The following is an 18,239-nucleotide window of genomic DNA, read 5'->3' as shown; positions in this document are numbered from 1 at the left end:
TTAAAAAACTGATTCTAACAAGCCCGTAAATTTAGAATTAAAATATCAAATAAAACCCAATTTAAAACCAATAATTTAAAATCTAGCTCAGCCCTGCACAATTAAATAAATACGTTTTAAGCCCGCGGCGGAAGGTCCGGAGGTCCGAAAGCTGACGAAGTCCGGGGGGTAGTTCATTCCAGAGGGTGGGGGCCCCCACAGAGAAGGCCCTTCCCCTGGGTGTCGCCAGACGACATTGCCGCGCCGACGGCACCCTGAGGAGACCCTCTCTGTGAGAGCGCACGGGTCGGTGAGAGATATTCGGTAGCAGTAGGCGGTCCCGTAAGTAGCCCGGCCCAATGCCATGGAGCGCTTTAAAGGTGGTCACCAAAACCTTGAAGCGCACCCGGAAAGCCACAGGTAGCCAGTGCAGCCTGCGCAGGATGGGTGTTATACGGGAGCCACGAGGGGCTCCATCTATCACCCGCGCAGCCGCATTCTGGACTAACTGTAGCCTCCGGACTTTAGTGCATTGGGTTCACATGTTTTTCCATTATAATGTAGTTTGTTTGGTTTTGGCTTTGGGTATTGAGCAAATTCAGTCAACTGTTATTTCTCCTATAAACCATAGATAAACTGGGCTAAGTGTGCATAAACCCAATCAATAACTTGTTACCAGTGGGTAGCTCTTATAATAAAATAGGATAATCTCACAATTGTATCCAGACCTTCTCAGATGGAAGAAATAATAATATATTATTGGTAGATAGACATGATTGCCCGTAAATTCTATTTCAATCAATCCTAGCAGCAAATTTTTGGGATCTGCAAATGGCTCGAGTCTTCAGATGAAATTCCTATTTATACCACCTGTTCATTTATTTTTTTCAATCAAGAGCATCCTAGAATGCCATAAAATGAGATTGTATATATTTTGAAGATCTGCTTTTCTTTATTAATTTGTGACAAACATTTGCAGCCTGTTTATTTAAACATATAATTTGCATAGCATATTTTCCCCTGAAGTAGCTTACTTCAAGCTGCGGTTAGATTATAAAGAGGAAAAAACAATTTAGTTTTGTTCTTGCAGCATTATTTTTATTGTAAAAAAACTTATCTCCCCAAAGCCCCAAATTGGGTCCTATTCAAACAAGCAATTTACCTTTCATAGACTGTTAAAAATAATAGTGCACAATCTCCCTTGGATTGAGCTCAGTTCCTGATGGTTTCATGGACAACTACACACAAGTGATTTGCCACAGCCTTCTTCCAAGAAGCTGTTTTGATTCCACCCTCCCAGCTTAGAACTGACCCATCCAAGTATTAACTAAGTTTGATCTTGCTTAGCTGTTCTGAGATCAACCACTTTCAGCTACATGCTGTAAACTGGCATACATTCTGATTTGATTCTATATTCTAATCAAATATAATGAACAGAAATTGAAAATAACTCCTGAAAAAAAACTGTTCAAATGATATACAAAGTCACATTTGTGTTAACTGTGTTATCCGTGTTAACCCAGCTTTTATTATATACAAACCATATCTATAGGTTATTGTATACCTACATGCACACACACATAATGATTGGTCTAGGTCACACAACATGCTTAGCAAGGTCAGTTAAAGATGTAGCAACTATATTTGCATAAACTGCTACCTGCTTTACTGTTAACTTTTAGATTTTTTTTGCTCTGATACGGTGTCTTGTGTAAGGATAACCCTCTTTTTTCATTGGTTACTATATACAATGGCTAAATTCATAAATAAAACTAAACCAGAACATTTAATAATAATAACGGCTTGTGAACAAATCATGCAGATTTGGTTGATTTAATTCAATAACCCCAGCTTCACTGTGTTTCTGTGTTAACACAGCTTCTGTTTTATAAAAAGTCAAGGGAAGAAATTGGACACATTGAAAAGCCCTGATGAAGCCAACCCACTTCTCCTCCAACATGCCAAGTCCAAATGTCAGAATCTTCACAGATAACATTCATATACATGGAGACGTGATATAATATAACATCTGTATGTTTCAACTCTGAAAGCTTCAACAATATAGATTGTGTGTGTACATTTCTGATAGTCTATATATCCCTTCTTGCAGCAGTGCTAAGTGTTAGGAGCTAGATACTTCCTAAAATTAATAACATTGTAATAGTCATATAACATGCAATGGCTCATGAGTTCCATTCCTGAGATGAGGCTTGAAACTATAAAATAAGACCTGGCTACCAAACCATTACAAGTCCCAATAAGGATAAAAATGATCACATACTGCCTTCTGTTGGTCTATGTAATTTTTTCCCAGATAGTAGGTTTATCCATATTTTCCAGAAGAAGATATTCCTTCCTCCAAGTTGCTCATTTAAACCATTGGGAAATATTAAAGTGCGTTAGAGCCCTCGCAGATTGCTATAAGGACATAGGTGTAAAGTTCATCTGTTAAGGAGGCCAAAAGTGTCTTGCAGGCTATACATTGCTTGTTTGCTATTCTTAGAGTTCAAATTCCTTTCGAGACAAGTCAGATGAGGTTTTATCATTGTTATAATAAAGACGATCATGACCAAAAATATCCTGTATTATATTTCCAGGGACTGCTATGCCATATTTCTTCAGCTGTTCTTTCTCCATGCTATTAGTTTATTTTAAGGCTTTGTGCAACTTTGCACGCAAACTTCAACATAGCCTCAAAATTTTCTTTCCAAATAAAACTCCCTTCCAAGTATTATTTCAGGGCACTCATCTAGCTTCTACCTGGATGTTCAAAAGAGACTCTATATGAATGCTGCACATGCCAGGGCAAAATTCAAGGCAGAAAAATAAATAAACAATTTTGTTCATTACTTTGAATCAGATTATTTTAACAATGTTAGGCTCCCTTAACAATCAGGGAGCAGGAACTGGTCCTGGCGAAACCTTTTTTATTTACACAACTGTGAATTATGTTCAGTCATAGTCAGCAAACTTTGTCCAAACAATTTTTCAAAGGAATATTTCTCAACACTCCTTATCTTGTTTGGCAAGCTGCCACATAACTTGTTTCCAACCGCAGTACAAGGCAAACTTGGCACAGAGTCTCTCAGAGTCATGGAACGAACGAGTTGTTTCCTGCAAAAGCCCACTCCCTGTTCACTCCTCTTTTATTTCCTATGGGAGGGGACAATCACCTCCAAGGTGTGGCTTTACTCCCAAGTCAACCCTGCTTTCTGAGTTGTCTTGTCTTCTGCCAGTTCTGTGCATGCGCACACTGGGAACGGGCTCCAGCTGTTCCTCTGCCTTGCTGCTGTCTAACTCCCTCTTTGCCTATGATGCAGAGCCCTTGTCCGAGCTTTCCCCAGCCCCTAGGACTGGCCCAAGTTCCTCCCCAATCTCCTCACTGTCCAACTCTGTTGCCAGCTCTGCTGGCCACTGGTGGACCACAACATAATGTGGACTAAGATAATGTCTCAAGGGAGAACAGAGTACTTTACACAGCCTAATTTATCAACCATTTATTTACCTCAATCCATCTGTAGGGCAACAGGTCCTTCTAGGCTAGCAAGCCTTGCATTATTTTCCAAAGTTAAGGTCCGCTTTTAGAAGCTGCCACCCTACTGAGTCTATAAGGAGGAGGGTATTACTAAAGGAAAGAAGGTCTAAGTTTTGAGATAGCCACAAATAATTGCTGCTATTTATTCTTTAATTCTTCAATAGTTGAAATGATTAAGAAATAACCCTTTTTTCCCCATCTGAGCTCTGAATAAGATTCCTGGCTAACTGCTGGTCTTTTTGATGCTGTTGCTTGTGGGGAGGGAACATTTCCTTTCTTGCTAACTACCATTTGATAAATGAGATAGAATAATGCTTGCTTCCTTTTTTTGCTGACAGAGTTCCTCTTAGCTATATTCCTATAATTGCTTTCTGGTTACTCCTACTCTGAGACTGTATCAAAAAGTGAAGCAGGGGCATCAGAGAAATCGATTTCCTTCCAGAGCCTTACAGAATGACATGACAAATAGAACAAGTGCAGCTCCTTGAAACAGGGTTGGTCAATTTGCTTGCACTCAAAGGACTGGGAATAGCCTAACAGCTTCATCGGTTATCCTTACCCAATGGTTTAACACTTCAGAGAATTTCCATATAAGTCTTATGAGTTTCCGCTCCATGAGATCTTGAATATTTCAGATAAGAGACTGGGGCAAATCAGTGTGGTCAAAATATCCCTAAGAATAACAGTCCTATTCTGTGGTTTGTGCCTCACTGGCTGGATTCATACATCATACCAGATAAGCTAAAATGGGTTGGATACTTTGACCTTAAACAGGAAGAAGGATGTATCCATAAAGGTATTGATGCTAAGAGTCAACATCAGTTTGATGGCACATAATTGTGGGAAGGGGCTGCAGGATTCTTGAGCCAGCCCAACATTTTTAGCTATACAGTAGCTTGGTTGATATATTCGGATACAACTCGTTAAGCAAACTTTGAAATCAAGTTGTGTTAGCTGGGCTTAGTGTTTTGGTAGTGTGAAAATCCAGCCAAATGTATAAATGATAGAGGAAAAGAATGGGAAATGAGTGATGGAAAAATGGAGTCTGAGTGTGCATTTATTTAGAACACAGAGAGAAATGGTGAATAGAAGAGAGAATGGATGCATGATGCTGCCTGAATGGGGAAAGACAGGGAAGAGTTACTTGATGTTACTGGTATAGTCAAACTGCTGGCAGCTGGTGATCAGCAGAAGTAACCTGCAGTGCTGCATTCTAACCACTGCACCACCTCAGTATAATCTAACTCTTATTACCTATTGAGACAGGAATGATCATCATGTAGCCTTAGAGCTGCATGCCACCTTTAGGCTGAAGTTCTGTGACATCAGATTAATTGCAAAACCCCTACATGGGAAATCAGATCAGAACTCTGATAAGAGCTACTTCTCTCTTCTGTGGCAGCCTGCTACTTAGAAGAGCTGGAGAAGGAGAAGAAGAGATGTCTGAGAAACGATCAGCATACTACCTACTGCCCTCTGTTTTTCTTAGATGCTGTTTCTTAGCTGGATGTCCCATAATGGCTGCCAATAGATTCTCCTGGGAGAAATGCAATCCTCAATCTTGAGAAGATTAAATATCATTTGTTAGCTGAATTACTTTTCTAGGAACACAAATAAATATTTTGGAGCTTACTTCCAAAATAGTACACTTAGAACTGTGGTACTAATTTACTAACTCTAACTAGAGATAGAGAAATCAAATCTTCAACTATAAATGTTTTTCTTACTGGTTTGCAATTAAAAGGAAAAGTCCACAAGAGCATTTCCATTTCAACATGGATGCAAAGGCGTAATTGAGAATATATTCTCTCTAAAGATAGCCATTATCCCTCACATTTCATTTATTATTCCAAAGTATTTCAATTGGGTTTTTTCATGTTGTTGTTACAAGTTGTTTTGAGAGGGCATAAGGCAGTGAATAACTTTTCCCAATCTGTAATTCATCTGGCAGATCAGGTTGGTTCACAATTGACTTCAGAAAGAATGAATTCATCCAGGGTCCTTAGTGGTACATTAGGCACCAAGGGATTCATTTATAGCAGATCAGCTTTCTTTCATGCAGGTTCATTCTAGCCTAACCATGCTGTGCTTAGTTTGAAGTTATTCCATTTGGCTAGATATGAAATTGCGAGTTGCAGATATTTGATTAGAATCCAGCATAGTTTTATAAGATCTTTCAGCATAGATTGTTTGACCAGGTCTCGGATTTTTCAAAGGGCTGAGGCAAAGTTTCCTACATTATTCCATAAAATCCATTAATACAATCAATTTACATTTACTATTATATCATTCTTAATCAAAGATGACATAAAACTTAATGCAATTAGTAAAATTACAATTGTTAGTCTGTTAGATAGCTAGAGAAATTAAAAACCTTTCAGTTTGCAAAAAGGGTGCCTCTGATTACCTGGTTGGCCAATTTTAAGCAAAATGTTTGATTATATGTAATGCAAGGACATCCAATAATTACAGGAAACAGATAGATGTAAGAGGACTACCTCTTATAATCATGCTGTTCTAACATCAAGCTAGGATCCTCTCTGAGGAAATAATGTAAACAGATTTCTTCAAAGTGATTATTTTAGGGATATGCAAATGTTCAAAATGCAATGCTCCATCAGCACAGATGACTTTAATCGACCCACGAGTCTTAAAACAATGGCTATGGTGATCACTTTAATGCAGCAGGAACAAGAATGGGTTTGATCAGAAAAAAAATTCCCGCTTTTCTATTCATCTAGAATCCCAGAATTCAAAATATCAAAGAATTCTGAATTATCCATGCAAATCACCTGGAACATCACCTGTTCCATGTAATACGTTACTTTAGATCTATATTATCCTTTACTCTAAAATTTCAGTAGGGCACTGTAGAGTTAAATTAAATCACAAAACAAACAGGGATCAGAGCAATTATGTATGATGTGCCCACAGCAAAAGAAGTATCTTAACAGTAGTACTTGATGCCATTAAACATTTCATCCTGTTGCTATGGCTATATAACAAGTGTGTTGTGCTGATATGTTCATGAGATCTGCAAAAAAGTGAGTAAAACCTATACTTGTGTAAGTGCCCCAATTTGCCATATTATTTGTTATTACACATGATTACATTTTATTCAGCTTTTAGTAATGGAAGTGTTTGATGTGTCTGTCTAGCTGGGTGAAGGGAGCATAACAAGGATGAAGCCAAACATCCTCCTGGGCTGAGGAAAAAGCCCAAGGATGATAAAAACAAGGCAGATCACGCCTTCCCTTTAATCTTCAGAACTTTTTCCTTTTGTAGAACTACCTCGGGGAGCAACTAATATTTATCTGAAGTAATAAATACGATAAAAGAGCAAAATGGAAAAAGTTATTGACAAGACAGCTGTTTAGTAACAGTAGGCAAAGGATGAAAACCTCCGGATATGTTTTTACATGAACTGTGATGTAGCTGAAATTAGGTTGAAGATAATTTAGTTTTTTACTTGGCTATCATTATGCAAAAATCACAACTGGGCAGAACCCAGCCTAAAATTTGCTTCTTAGTTTATACCAATCTGTATTATTATCATCACAATTACATCAACAAATCATTCTCTACTCTGTAATGGATGCCAAAATGCAAATATCTGTATACTGCTTTTTCTATATCAGTTGAACTTCAACTCTCAGAATTTCCAGCTAGCTTGACATTTGCTCTAGTATCTTGAGGACTTCAGACAGGAAAAGTTGTGGTGGAAAGACAAGATGATCCAGTCATTTAATCTAATGTTTTGACATCCTTTCTTGTGTTTACCATCATCAGGTCTTCTTTGCTATTCATCACCCTTATTCCCTTCCATGGCTTATTGCTTCCATGCATTATTATATTTCACTTGTAATGTTGCATATCTGGAGAGAACAAGAGTTGCCTGACTTATCTATTTACATGCTTCTCTACTGCTCTTGTCTTATGATCCAAATCAGCTTCCTGAAACCTCAGATTTCTGCCTGTCATTTTTCAATGATGCTAAGTTCTGTTGCTTCTTTCTTAAGGTCTCTGCTAAATTCTACCCCTCAGCTGATTTCTTATTTTGCTTGCTGTCAATAACTGTGTCAACTTCTATAATGTTCAATCTATTTCTGGATAAACAATCTATTCCAATCTCTTTTCTGCCATCACCCTCTCTAACATCTGTCTCAGCACTTTCCACTTCCTTCTACCTTTCTTGATAAATTTAGTATTCTATGACCCTCATGTTACTCTTCCATTGCTGTCTCTCAGTTGCATTGATAGCATCGTCCTTCTGTCCTACTATATTCAAATATGACACTTATTGCCCCTCCTGTTGTCAGAAAGTCCTATGTTTTGCTTAATCCTTTTCCTCATTCATTCCCTTCTCCTAATTTTCACTTCCAAACTCCTGCCACATGCCATTTGCTGCTGTCTGAACTTCATTGCCTTTGCCAACTGCATGCAACCTTGCTCAATGACCCATTTATTTACCAAATGTCTAGGCCAGGGATGTCAAACTCATGGCCCAGATGTGCCATGCGCTGGCCACGCCCACCCCCATTTTAGCGAAAGGGGAAAAGTTGTAATAAGAAGTCACATGACGATGTATCATCATGAATTTGATACCCATGGTCTAGGTTTACATGTTTTCCAGGTTTGCCTTCAACAGTTCTGGGGGTCAAAAGGTATCAGGCCTATTTCTCATTAGGCTGCTGAAGAATTCTGACAGCTGCCGCTTATGATAGTAGGCTCTGATAGGCTGCCATCATGCATGATTAAATACAGGTGTAGGTAAAATCCTCAGCAACCCTACCTGTACAAGGCAGATGCTGTTCTCTTTAGTCCTTTTGGTCTGTTGGGCTTCGGTTCTCCAGCCATGTTTATATCTGCAACGAATAATGGTTTGGAATTACTGTAGTATCTTTCCCTATTTGTCCTTAAGGCAAACATTCAAAACAAATGTAAGCTATTTTTAACAATTCTTTTGGGGTCAGGGTTTGCTACATAATTTTGTTTTAATACCAGGCAACAGTTATTTTCTTCAGCTATACCTGTTATATTCAAAGAAGCAATAGTGTTTTCTTTTTTGTGAAAAATATACAGTATATTCTATATTTATATTCTGCAATAGTTTTCAATAAGACCTGTGGTCCCATTAATCATTTCCCATCTAAGTAATTCATTAATTAATTCATCAAATACAATTAAATATATTTTCATATTATCAAAGCCTTAAACTTATAACAAAAATCTATCCCATATAAGGAAGATAATTCATCTTAAGCCTTATGCACACAATAATCATCAGGGTCCATTATGAACAAGAATAAACCTCCTTCCTCCCTCACTATTTGCAGGACCTTGAACCACTTAGAAAAATTGATTCATGAAGAATTCAACACCCACCTAAGTCATAGATATTATAACTAAAAGTGTGCGTTCCTATGACAAGCATAGGAAAAGATAGACCCAGATCATTGTGGTCCCATGGCATAAAGTGAAGATATAATATAACAACTTAGTAATGTGAAACAGGATGGGATCTGGATCAATGCCTGGATGGGAACATCTGCTTTTAGGAATCCTATCCCTCAGACTAAGGGTGTCAAACTGGAGGCCCACGGGCCTGATGTGTCATGCACAGGCCATGCCAACCCCAGCTCCGCAAAGGGAAAAAACCATCATGAAACGTCAAGTGATGGCAATGTGACACCGTGAGTTTGACACCTGTGCATAGACTAAAGCAATTCATAGTGGCTTGATTGATTTTAGTTCAGTCTGTCTGTCTGTTGTATTTACATACTATTGAAATTATATGGCTCTGAATGGTATAGATTCACAGAAACATAACACAGTAAACTTTGAAACTATACAAATCCACCAGTAGTAAACATTACAATGCAGTGGCACAAACGCACACATTCATTTTTAAAGCCTTGGGTAGCTTTTTGAAAGGCCACAAGTTGGTGTCAGTTTGACCTCGAATGGGAGGCTTCTTCATAGAAAAGCATTGCTCTTAAGCCCCCACAGATCTCAGCTTTCATAGATTCAGAGGTTGGATATCCCCACCTAATATGAGGGAACTAAATGGATCAGTTCTTATCTGGAGGTGATGCTGCAAGTATCTAGGAGCTAAACCATTTGGGTTCTAAAAGTTTAAACCAACATTTGAACAATATTCAGAAACTTACTGAAAGTCAATACAGCACCCTCAAATAGCACAAGGGCAAAGAGACTCAAAGGATTATTTAATTAAAGACAAGTTTATTATCTCAATTTTTAGTTATGTCAAACAACTACTAAAAACAACTGTATATTGTACCGTATACATAAAAGAATAGAAATATGGATGTTTAAAATTTTGCATTCTTTAAGTTTACAAAGTTGTTTATATATATATGTATATATATATACACACTCAAAATGTGTGTGTATCATTTCTGTTTTTTATTTTCTTGTCTTCTGTGCCTTTTTCATTCAACATTATATGATATATATATATATATATATATATATATATATATATATATATATATATATATATATATATATATATATATATTTAAAAGCATTCAACTGTCTAGTAGTGAGTAGATGCAAAATAAATGAATAGAACCATTTTATTTACATGTACTGTTGTAGTCTCATCTGACATTCTTAAAATTATATTTTAGTATTGTTCTAATTTTGCAAAAGACAATCAGAGGACAGACTGTGCTGTTTCAAACAATTGTTTCCCCCTTAATAAAGCAAAAGGAAAATGAAGCAAAATGTGGGAGTTCTTATTGCAAGCCGTACACCCGTCTTTGCAAGGAAGGGAATAGGTTTTCTGCCTCTGCAGAGGTATGTCTGGTGCTCCTGCTGTCTTCAATGTTGCTACCACCTACTAGGAGATCAAAAATGTCAATTCCAGATTGAAATGCTATATTCAACAACAATTCTCAGTTTACTCCGGGTGACTTGAGCTTCTCAGTGGGTGATATATCAACACCTCGTTAAAAAAAAAAGTTAACTAAGCAGTTTGTTTCACGTAGGAATTATGTGGCTGTTCTATTTGGCTCTTCCATACATTGGAAATAGAAGTCTGAAAAGTAACATTTATTATATTAAAGGCCTTGTAAGAAGGCCAAAGACTCATGCCACCCTTTACCCTCTTTCCTCTCTGGCCTCCCAGTGAACCCCAGAAAACAGAACTAAAAAACTGATTAAGCCTTTTGACACTTAAGCTGAAATTGACAAAGCGCATCTTAGAAATTGGCAAAGCAACCTAAAAAAGAAAGAAGAAAAAGAAAATCCCCTCTAGATATTGAAAGTTCCTCATTTCTATAGATAGATTTCCTCACATAAAACCTTTACCCTGAGGGCACCACTTCAACTGACAAATGATAAAAATGGCAAAATCTCACAAGAAAGCCAAACCACATGTCCTCTCTAGTGGACAAGGGAGGCTAAGTTCACACATTTTCTAGGAACAACCAAAAGACTCCTCTATAAAAGTAACTGCTTTTAAACTGTAACTTGTAGCCACCTTTGATTACTGTGATTATCTGTCTTGTTCTTCTGAGAGATCCTTGGTACTCTCTGAGCTTGGTTGCTTCTTTTAGAAGATTTTTCATTACCTAAACTAGGTAACATCCTAGCTTGGTTCATGAAACATTTGCAAGCACTGGTGATGTTACCTAGGTTGGATAATGAAACATCTGCAACAAAACAACCAAGCTCAGAGAGCACAAGGACCCTGAACTACAAATATTCTCCTTTATTTATTTATTTATTTATTATTTATTTTATTTTGTCACAACAATATATGTAGGTATCATACAAAAAGATTATATAGTATATAAACACATATATGAGTAAATATAAGGAGGTATAAGCATATATATATATATATAGGAAGAAGAAAAGAAAAACAATAGGAAAGGAACGGTAGGCACGTTTGTGCTCTTTTTTTTTTTTTTTTTGCAAAATTTTTTTATTTTTCCATAATAATTCCCACAATTTGACCAGTGTACAATACAATCACTTATCCAACAATCAGTCCTATACTCAAATTATACTCAGTCAGGGCTGCTCGACTGCCACTCCCCCCTTTAATCCTTTCTTCCCTTCTCATCCTTCTTAAACTTCCCCCACCACCTTCTCCTCGCTTTCCTACTTCCCCTCCTCTTTCCCACTTCTCACTACCATCCTTTCTAACCCTCTATCTTCTCCTTCTTCTCCTCCTCCTATCCTTTCTTCTCCTCCTTCTTTCCTCCCTACCCACCTACCTACCTACTTTCTTCCTTCTTTACTCCTCTTTCCTTACCCTTTCCCTTCGGGAGTGTTTGCCGAGCAGTCCCGACATTACACCATTCCAACTTGTTTAATTCTACCATTATTCCTGTACAATGGCAACCAATCAATTTATAGTCTTCCCTTCCCGCCTCCTTCCCCGAGACTTCCCAGAACAGAATACAGGGTATTGTAACTAACAAACATAATCTAAAATATAACATAAAACATATTCCATTTCACACCATCACACTATCAATTCCTTCTTTCTTAAACTAATACATAATAATTCCTAACTTCACTCAAAAACTAATTGATATTTTAATCTGATACTTATTTTGAATATAATCAATCCACTTCCTCCATTCCAATATATATTTTTCTTGTGTACAGTCTTTCAAGTAGGCAGAAATTTTTGCCATTTCTGCTAAATTTGATACTTTACTAATCCATTCTCCAATTGTAGGTAAGTCTTCTTTCTTCCAATATTGTGCAATCAATAATCTTGCAGCAGTTATTAAATTCAGAATCAGTTTTGTCTCTATAACAGTGCAATCTGAGATTATTCCTAATAAAAGAACTGTGGAACAAACTTGATCTTCTTTTTCAAAATGTTCTGCATAATCCACCATATTTTAATCCAAAAGGCTTTAACTTTTTTGCAAGTCCACCATATATGATAATAGGTAGCATCCTCACAATCACATCTCCAACATTTTGCTTTCACATTTGGATACATACATGACAGTTTTTTAGGATCTAAATGCCATCTATTAAACATTTTAATAAAATTTTCTCTTAAATTTTGTGCTTATGAATTTAACATTCCTCACCCAAATTTTTCCCATGTTTCTAACATTATAGGTTGTTGAAAATTTTGTGCCCATTTTACCATACAATCTTTAACCAACTCCATTTCTGAATCAATTTCAACCAATACATTATATAATCTCTTTATATGCTGTTGACCTTGATCTTTTATTTGTTTTACCAGATTATCATCACTTTGCCTTATACCAATTTTCTGATCTATTTTCCATCTAGATTGCAATTGTCCATACTGGAACCATGTATAATTTCTTCCTTCATCCTCAATTTCTCCCTAGATTTCAACTGTAATTCCCCTTTTTCCATAGTCAAAAGCTCTTTGTAAGTGATAACTTCCATTTTTTGTAATATATTTATATTCTCTATCATATGTCTGGGGATGGTCCATATTGGTATCTTTCCATCTAACTTATATTGATATTTTTTCCAAATCCTCAACAACGCACTTCTGACCATATTATTCTTAAATGTCTTATCAATTTTCTTGTCATATATTACATATGCGTGCCATCCATATAACAAACCATAACCTTCTATATTCAAAATCCTTTCCTCTGTTAAATTAATCCAATCAGAAATTAAAGTTAAAACAACTGCATCATAGTACAATTTCAAATTAGGCATTTTTAAACCCCCTCTTTCCCTAACGTCTTGCATTATTTTTAACTTTATCCTCGGTTTTTTACCCTTCCATACAAATTTATTAATCCCTTTTTGCCATTCTAAACTGTAACTTGTAGCCACCTTTGATTACTGTGATTATCTGTCTTGTTCTTCTGAGAGATCCTTGGTACTCTCTGAGCTTGGTTGCTTCTTTTAGAAGATTTTTCATTACCTAAACTAGGTAACATCCTAGCTTGGTTCATGAAACATTTGCAAGCACTGGTGATGTTACCTAGGTTGGATAATGAAACATCTGCAACAAAACAACCAAGCTCAGAGAGCACCAAGGACCCTGAACTACAAATATTCTCCTTTATTTATTTATTTATTTATTATTTATTTTATTTTGTCACAACAATATATGTAGGTATCATACAAAAAGATTATATAGTATATAAACACATATATGAGTAAATATAAGGAGGTATAAGCATATATATATATATATATAGGAAGAAGAAAAGAAAAACAATAGGAAAGGAACGGTAGGCACGTTTGTGCTCTTATGCACGCCCCTTATGGTCCTCTTAGGAATGGGGTGAGGTCAATAGTAGAAAGTTTTTGGTTAAAGCTTTTAGGATTATGGGAAGAGACCACAGAGTCAGGTAAAGTATTCCAAGCACTGATGATTCTGTTACAGAAGTCATATTTTCTGCAATCTAGATTAAAGCGGTTGACATTAAGTTTAAATCTATTGGTTGCTCTAGTATTATTGCAATTAAAGCTGAAGTAGTCTTTAACAGGAAGGACATTACAATAGATGATTCTATGAGTTAAACTTAGGTCTTGTCGAAGGCGACGGAGTTCCAAGTTTTCTAAGCCTAGGATTTCAAGTCTGGTGGGATAAGGTATTTTGTTGTTTTCAGAGGAATGGAGACCTCTTCTTGTAAAATATTTCTGGACACGTTCAATTGTATTGATGTCAGAGATGTGGTGAGGGTTCCAAACAGGCGAGCTGTATTCTAGAATTGGTCTAGCAAATGTTTTATATGCTCTGGTTAGTAGTGTAGTGTTTTTGGAAAAGAAGCTATGCAAGATTAGGTTTACAACTCTTAGAGCTTTTTTTGCTATGTAGTTGCAGTGGGCTTTGGCACTTAGATCATTTGACATGAAAACTCCAAGGTTTTTAACGGATGGGGGTCATCTGTAAGGTAATGTCCATCTAGTATGTACTTAGTGTTTGGGTTCTTTTTTCCTATATGTAAGACTGAGCATTTGCTGGTTGAGATTTGGAGTTGCCAAGTTATTGTTCTGCTTCTAGAAAATGTCTTGTGTTCTTTGGAAAACCCAGCTTGAATCAGACCAATAATTTCTTCCAAGAGTCTAAAAAATAAACTCTGGACCAGCATTAAAAATATTTGTTTTAATATGGAAGACTGCTAGGTTTCTGAATGCTCAGGAAGGAATCAGAATCATGGCCATAGACAAGAGGAAGGGAGCGTTTCAACCAATGTTTTTCAAACTTGGCAACTTTATGATGCTGACTGGGAATTCTGTGAGTTGAAGTCCACACATGTTAAAATTGCCACGCTTGGAAAATATTGGTGGAAACATTTCTTTCCTTGCTGAAGTTCTAACCCAAATCTTAATCTGCTATTTTCATGCTGAGGAGTCAGCTTTGAATACTCACTAATCCTCACAAATGCACAGATACTATTATACTCATATTGATTGGCCAGTAACCGATCCTGAAAAAAAATATAATATTGCCTGATATTAAAGCTCTGCCAAAAATCTGCCTTGAAACTTCCTAGGAAAGTTTGCTTGTAGAAGAGGTTTCTGTTTTATTCCCCATCTTCTCAAAAGGCTTGAGTATTTCAAATTTCTCTTGATGGTGATTTGTCTTAATATTGGAAGTGGTGGAGGGTGTTGTTGCTATTTGCTGTTATAGATCTGAAAGCATCACATCAAAATCTCCCTGTCTGCCAAGATAATCCACTATTTTTTTTCCTGAAAAAGCCCAATGGGAGGAATTGCTTGCTGGTGCCTTCCTTGGAGATTGAACTGAATCCTGGGAGGGCTGCAGAATGCTGGAGATGAGACTGTGGGCAGTGAAAGACAGGATGTTGGCACACAATCCTTGACCAATTTCTAATAAGATAATGTCAAACTATCGTTTTAAAAAAAGTATGTTTTTATCAGAAACATATACAGGACAATTTTCCCATATAGCATTGCAATACAGGTAGTCCTGGAATTACAACCGTAATTGAGCCCAAAATTTCCGTTGCTTGGCAAAGTAGGTGTTAAATGAATTTTGTCCCATTTTATGAACTTTTTTGCCACATTATCACTGCAGTTGTTAAGTTAGTGATATGGAAGTTAAATGAATGTGGCTTCCCCATTGATTTTGCTTGTCAGAAGCTCATAAAGGGTGATCACATTACACCAGAAGTGAAATCCACATTTTTTTACTACTGGTTCTCTGGGCGTGGTTTGGTGGGCATGGTGTGGCTTGGTGGGCGTGGCAGGGGAAGAATACTGCAAAATTTTCATTCCTACCCCATTCCAGGGGAAGGACACTGCAAAATCCCCATTCCCTCCCCACTCCTGGGGGAAGGATATTGCAAAATCTCTATTCCCTTCCCAATCTGGGGCCAGCCAGAGGTGGTATTTGTTGCTTCTCCAAACTACTCAAAATTTCCGCTACCGGTTCTCCAGAACCAGTCAGAACCTACTGGATTTCACCCCTGCATTACATTGAAGCACTGCAAATGTAAATACACACCAATTGCCAAGCATCTGAATTTTGATCACATAACTATGGGGATGCTGCAACAGTTGTAAGTGTGAAAGGGGTTCATAAGTCACGTTTTTCAGTGCTACCATAACTTTGAGTGATCTCTAAACAAATGGTTGTAAGTCAAGGACTACCTGTAGATATAACTAATAGATGTAGATGTAGAGACTGGTAGATAAAGCTACTGTACCTGTAGATATAGCTAATGCCTGCATAATATGGTTTGAACGCATACAAGCGCTGCAGAAAATGGCACAGACAAGATCATGATGAATGGCACAGACAAGTTAGCCAGCTCATTATGGTTTACATTGCTAATAGCAGAACCATCTCAGTATACTAAGCTAACTCCCTATTCTGAGGTCCAGGCTTTTGAAAAGCTATGTAAAAGGTTGCTCAGCATTGCTTCCTGCACTCTCAGTTGTGTACTACAGGATGCAAACTTGCTAGGTTAACACGTCCTTTAAGTTCCCTGTGAAATATCAATATGTAGCCATTTGCTTATTTAATCAGTTTATAGGAATTTATTTATCAGGTCTGTGTAAGGATTTGGTTTGCAGTTTGATCCTATTTCCAAATCAAATTTATTTTCCAAGTCAAATTGTTAATTGGAGTCATATGCTTCCCAAGCAGATCAAAATAGGTAAAATGTATTATTCAAATGAATTCAGAGTCAATCTACAACCCTTTATATGCTGGTTTTGCAAAGTGTTTATAGTATAAAATTAGTCTTGTTACAGCAAACATAAATGAATGCAGCACATTAAATTCACACCAATCACTTGCTCAATAAGACAGAAAGAGAGAAAACCCCCCACAGAGTCACTCACTCAAGCAGATTTGGCTGAAACCACTGAGAGAGAGAAGTGATTTGAGATGAGATGAGCCTTGGTGGTACAGTGGTTAGAGTGCTGCAGGCTACTTCTGCTGACTGCCAGCTACCTGTAATTTGGCAGATCGAATCTCACCAGGCTCAAGATTGACTCAGCCTTCCATCCTTCCGAGGTGGGTAAAATGAGGACCCAAATTATTGGGGCAATATGCTGACTCTGTAAACCGCTTAGAGAGGGCTGTAAAACACTGTAAAGTGGTACACAAGTGCTATTGCTATTTAAGTGCTATTGCTATTTCAGCTCAGCATTCAATACCATCATTTCAGATATTCTTCTAACTAAACTAAATCAGCTAGCTGTACCTGACTACATTTGTAAATGGACCATAAGCTTCCTAACAGAAAGGAAGCAGCAGGTGAAGCGAGGCAAAATTACATCAGATACCTGTACAATTAGCACAGGAGCCCCCAGGGCTATGTGCTCTCTCCAATTCTCTTTCTCTATACACCAATGACTGCATCTCAAAAGATCCCCCAAGCACGCTCACATTTTCGGTTCTAGGCGAACCAGTTGTTACAGTATGTGACGCCCACCTCTGCTAAGACTGTATTACTATTATTCTTCTCATCCTTTCTAGTACCTATCTCTTCCCACTTATGACTATAACCATGTTGCTTGTATCTTTACAATTTATATTGTTTTATTTGTTTCCTAGTATAACTTGATTGCTTATTAGTAGCCTATGACTATCACTAAGTCTTGTATCTTATGATTCTTGATGAATGCATTTTATTTTTCTTTATGTACACTGAGAGCATATGCACCAAAGACAAATTCCTTTTGTGTCCAATCACACTTGGCCAATAAAGAATTCTATTTTATTATTCTATTTTATTGCTATTTCCTTCCCTTTGCAGTCCTCAAAATGTCCTCTCCTGCCTAGATCCTTTAAATAAGAATAGACAAGAAGACTTGAATAAAGACAGATGCAAGCAACAAGGCCTCTTGCTTCTTCATATGGGGGCAGATAGGATCTGGGTCAGAAATGTCTGTGTAATTTCTCAAACAGCAGCAAAGATTTTCTCAAAGTAGCACAGGTAGTCACAATTGGGACCAGAATTTCCATTGCTAACTGAATCATGTCTGTTTTTACTATTTTTTCCATGATTGTTAAGTGAATCACATGATCAGTAAGCAAACCTAGCTCCCCTCATTGACTTTGTTTGCCAGAATCTGACAGGAAAGATCACAAATGGTGATCACATGATTCCTGGACACTTTGTTGTTGGTTGCAAAGTCGTGACCAACTCATCGCAACTCCATGGACAACGTTCCTCCAGGCCTTCCTATCCTCTACCATCCCTTGGAGACCATTTAAGTTCATGCCTACTGCTTCAGTGACTCCATT

The 18,239-nt window shown here is 37.3% G+C and overlaps 1 protein-coding gene across 2 annotated transcripts in view; it reads right to left on the bottom strand.

Annotated features, from left to right (window-relative positions):
- Positions 1-18,239, bottom strand: part of RALY (RALY heterogeneous nuclear ribonucleoprotein) — a 52,494-nt gene that overhangs the window by 22,221 nt on the left and 12,034 nt on the right. For both annotated transcript variants that reach the window (XM_058175565.1, XM_058175566.1), the window contains exon 3: positions 8,307-8,379. In XM_058175565.1, coding sequence (XP_058031548.1) covers positions 8,307-8,379 — 73 coding nt within the window. The remainder of the gene's footprint in view (positions 1-8,306; positions 8,380-18,239) is intronic.

This window comes from Ahaetulla prasina, chromosome 3 (genome assembly GCF_028640845.1).
Source record: "Ahaetulla prasina isolate Xishuangbanna chromosome 3, ASM2864084v1, whole genome shotgun sequence".
Taxonomy (NCBI): domain Eukaryota; kingdom Metazoa; phylum Chordata; class Lepidosauria; order Squamata; family Colubridae; genus Ahaetulla; species Ahaetulla prasina.
The sequence above is the reverse complement of the archived record's forward strand: the minus strand, read 5'-3'. Positions and strand labels throughout refer to the sequence as shown.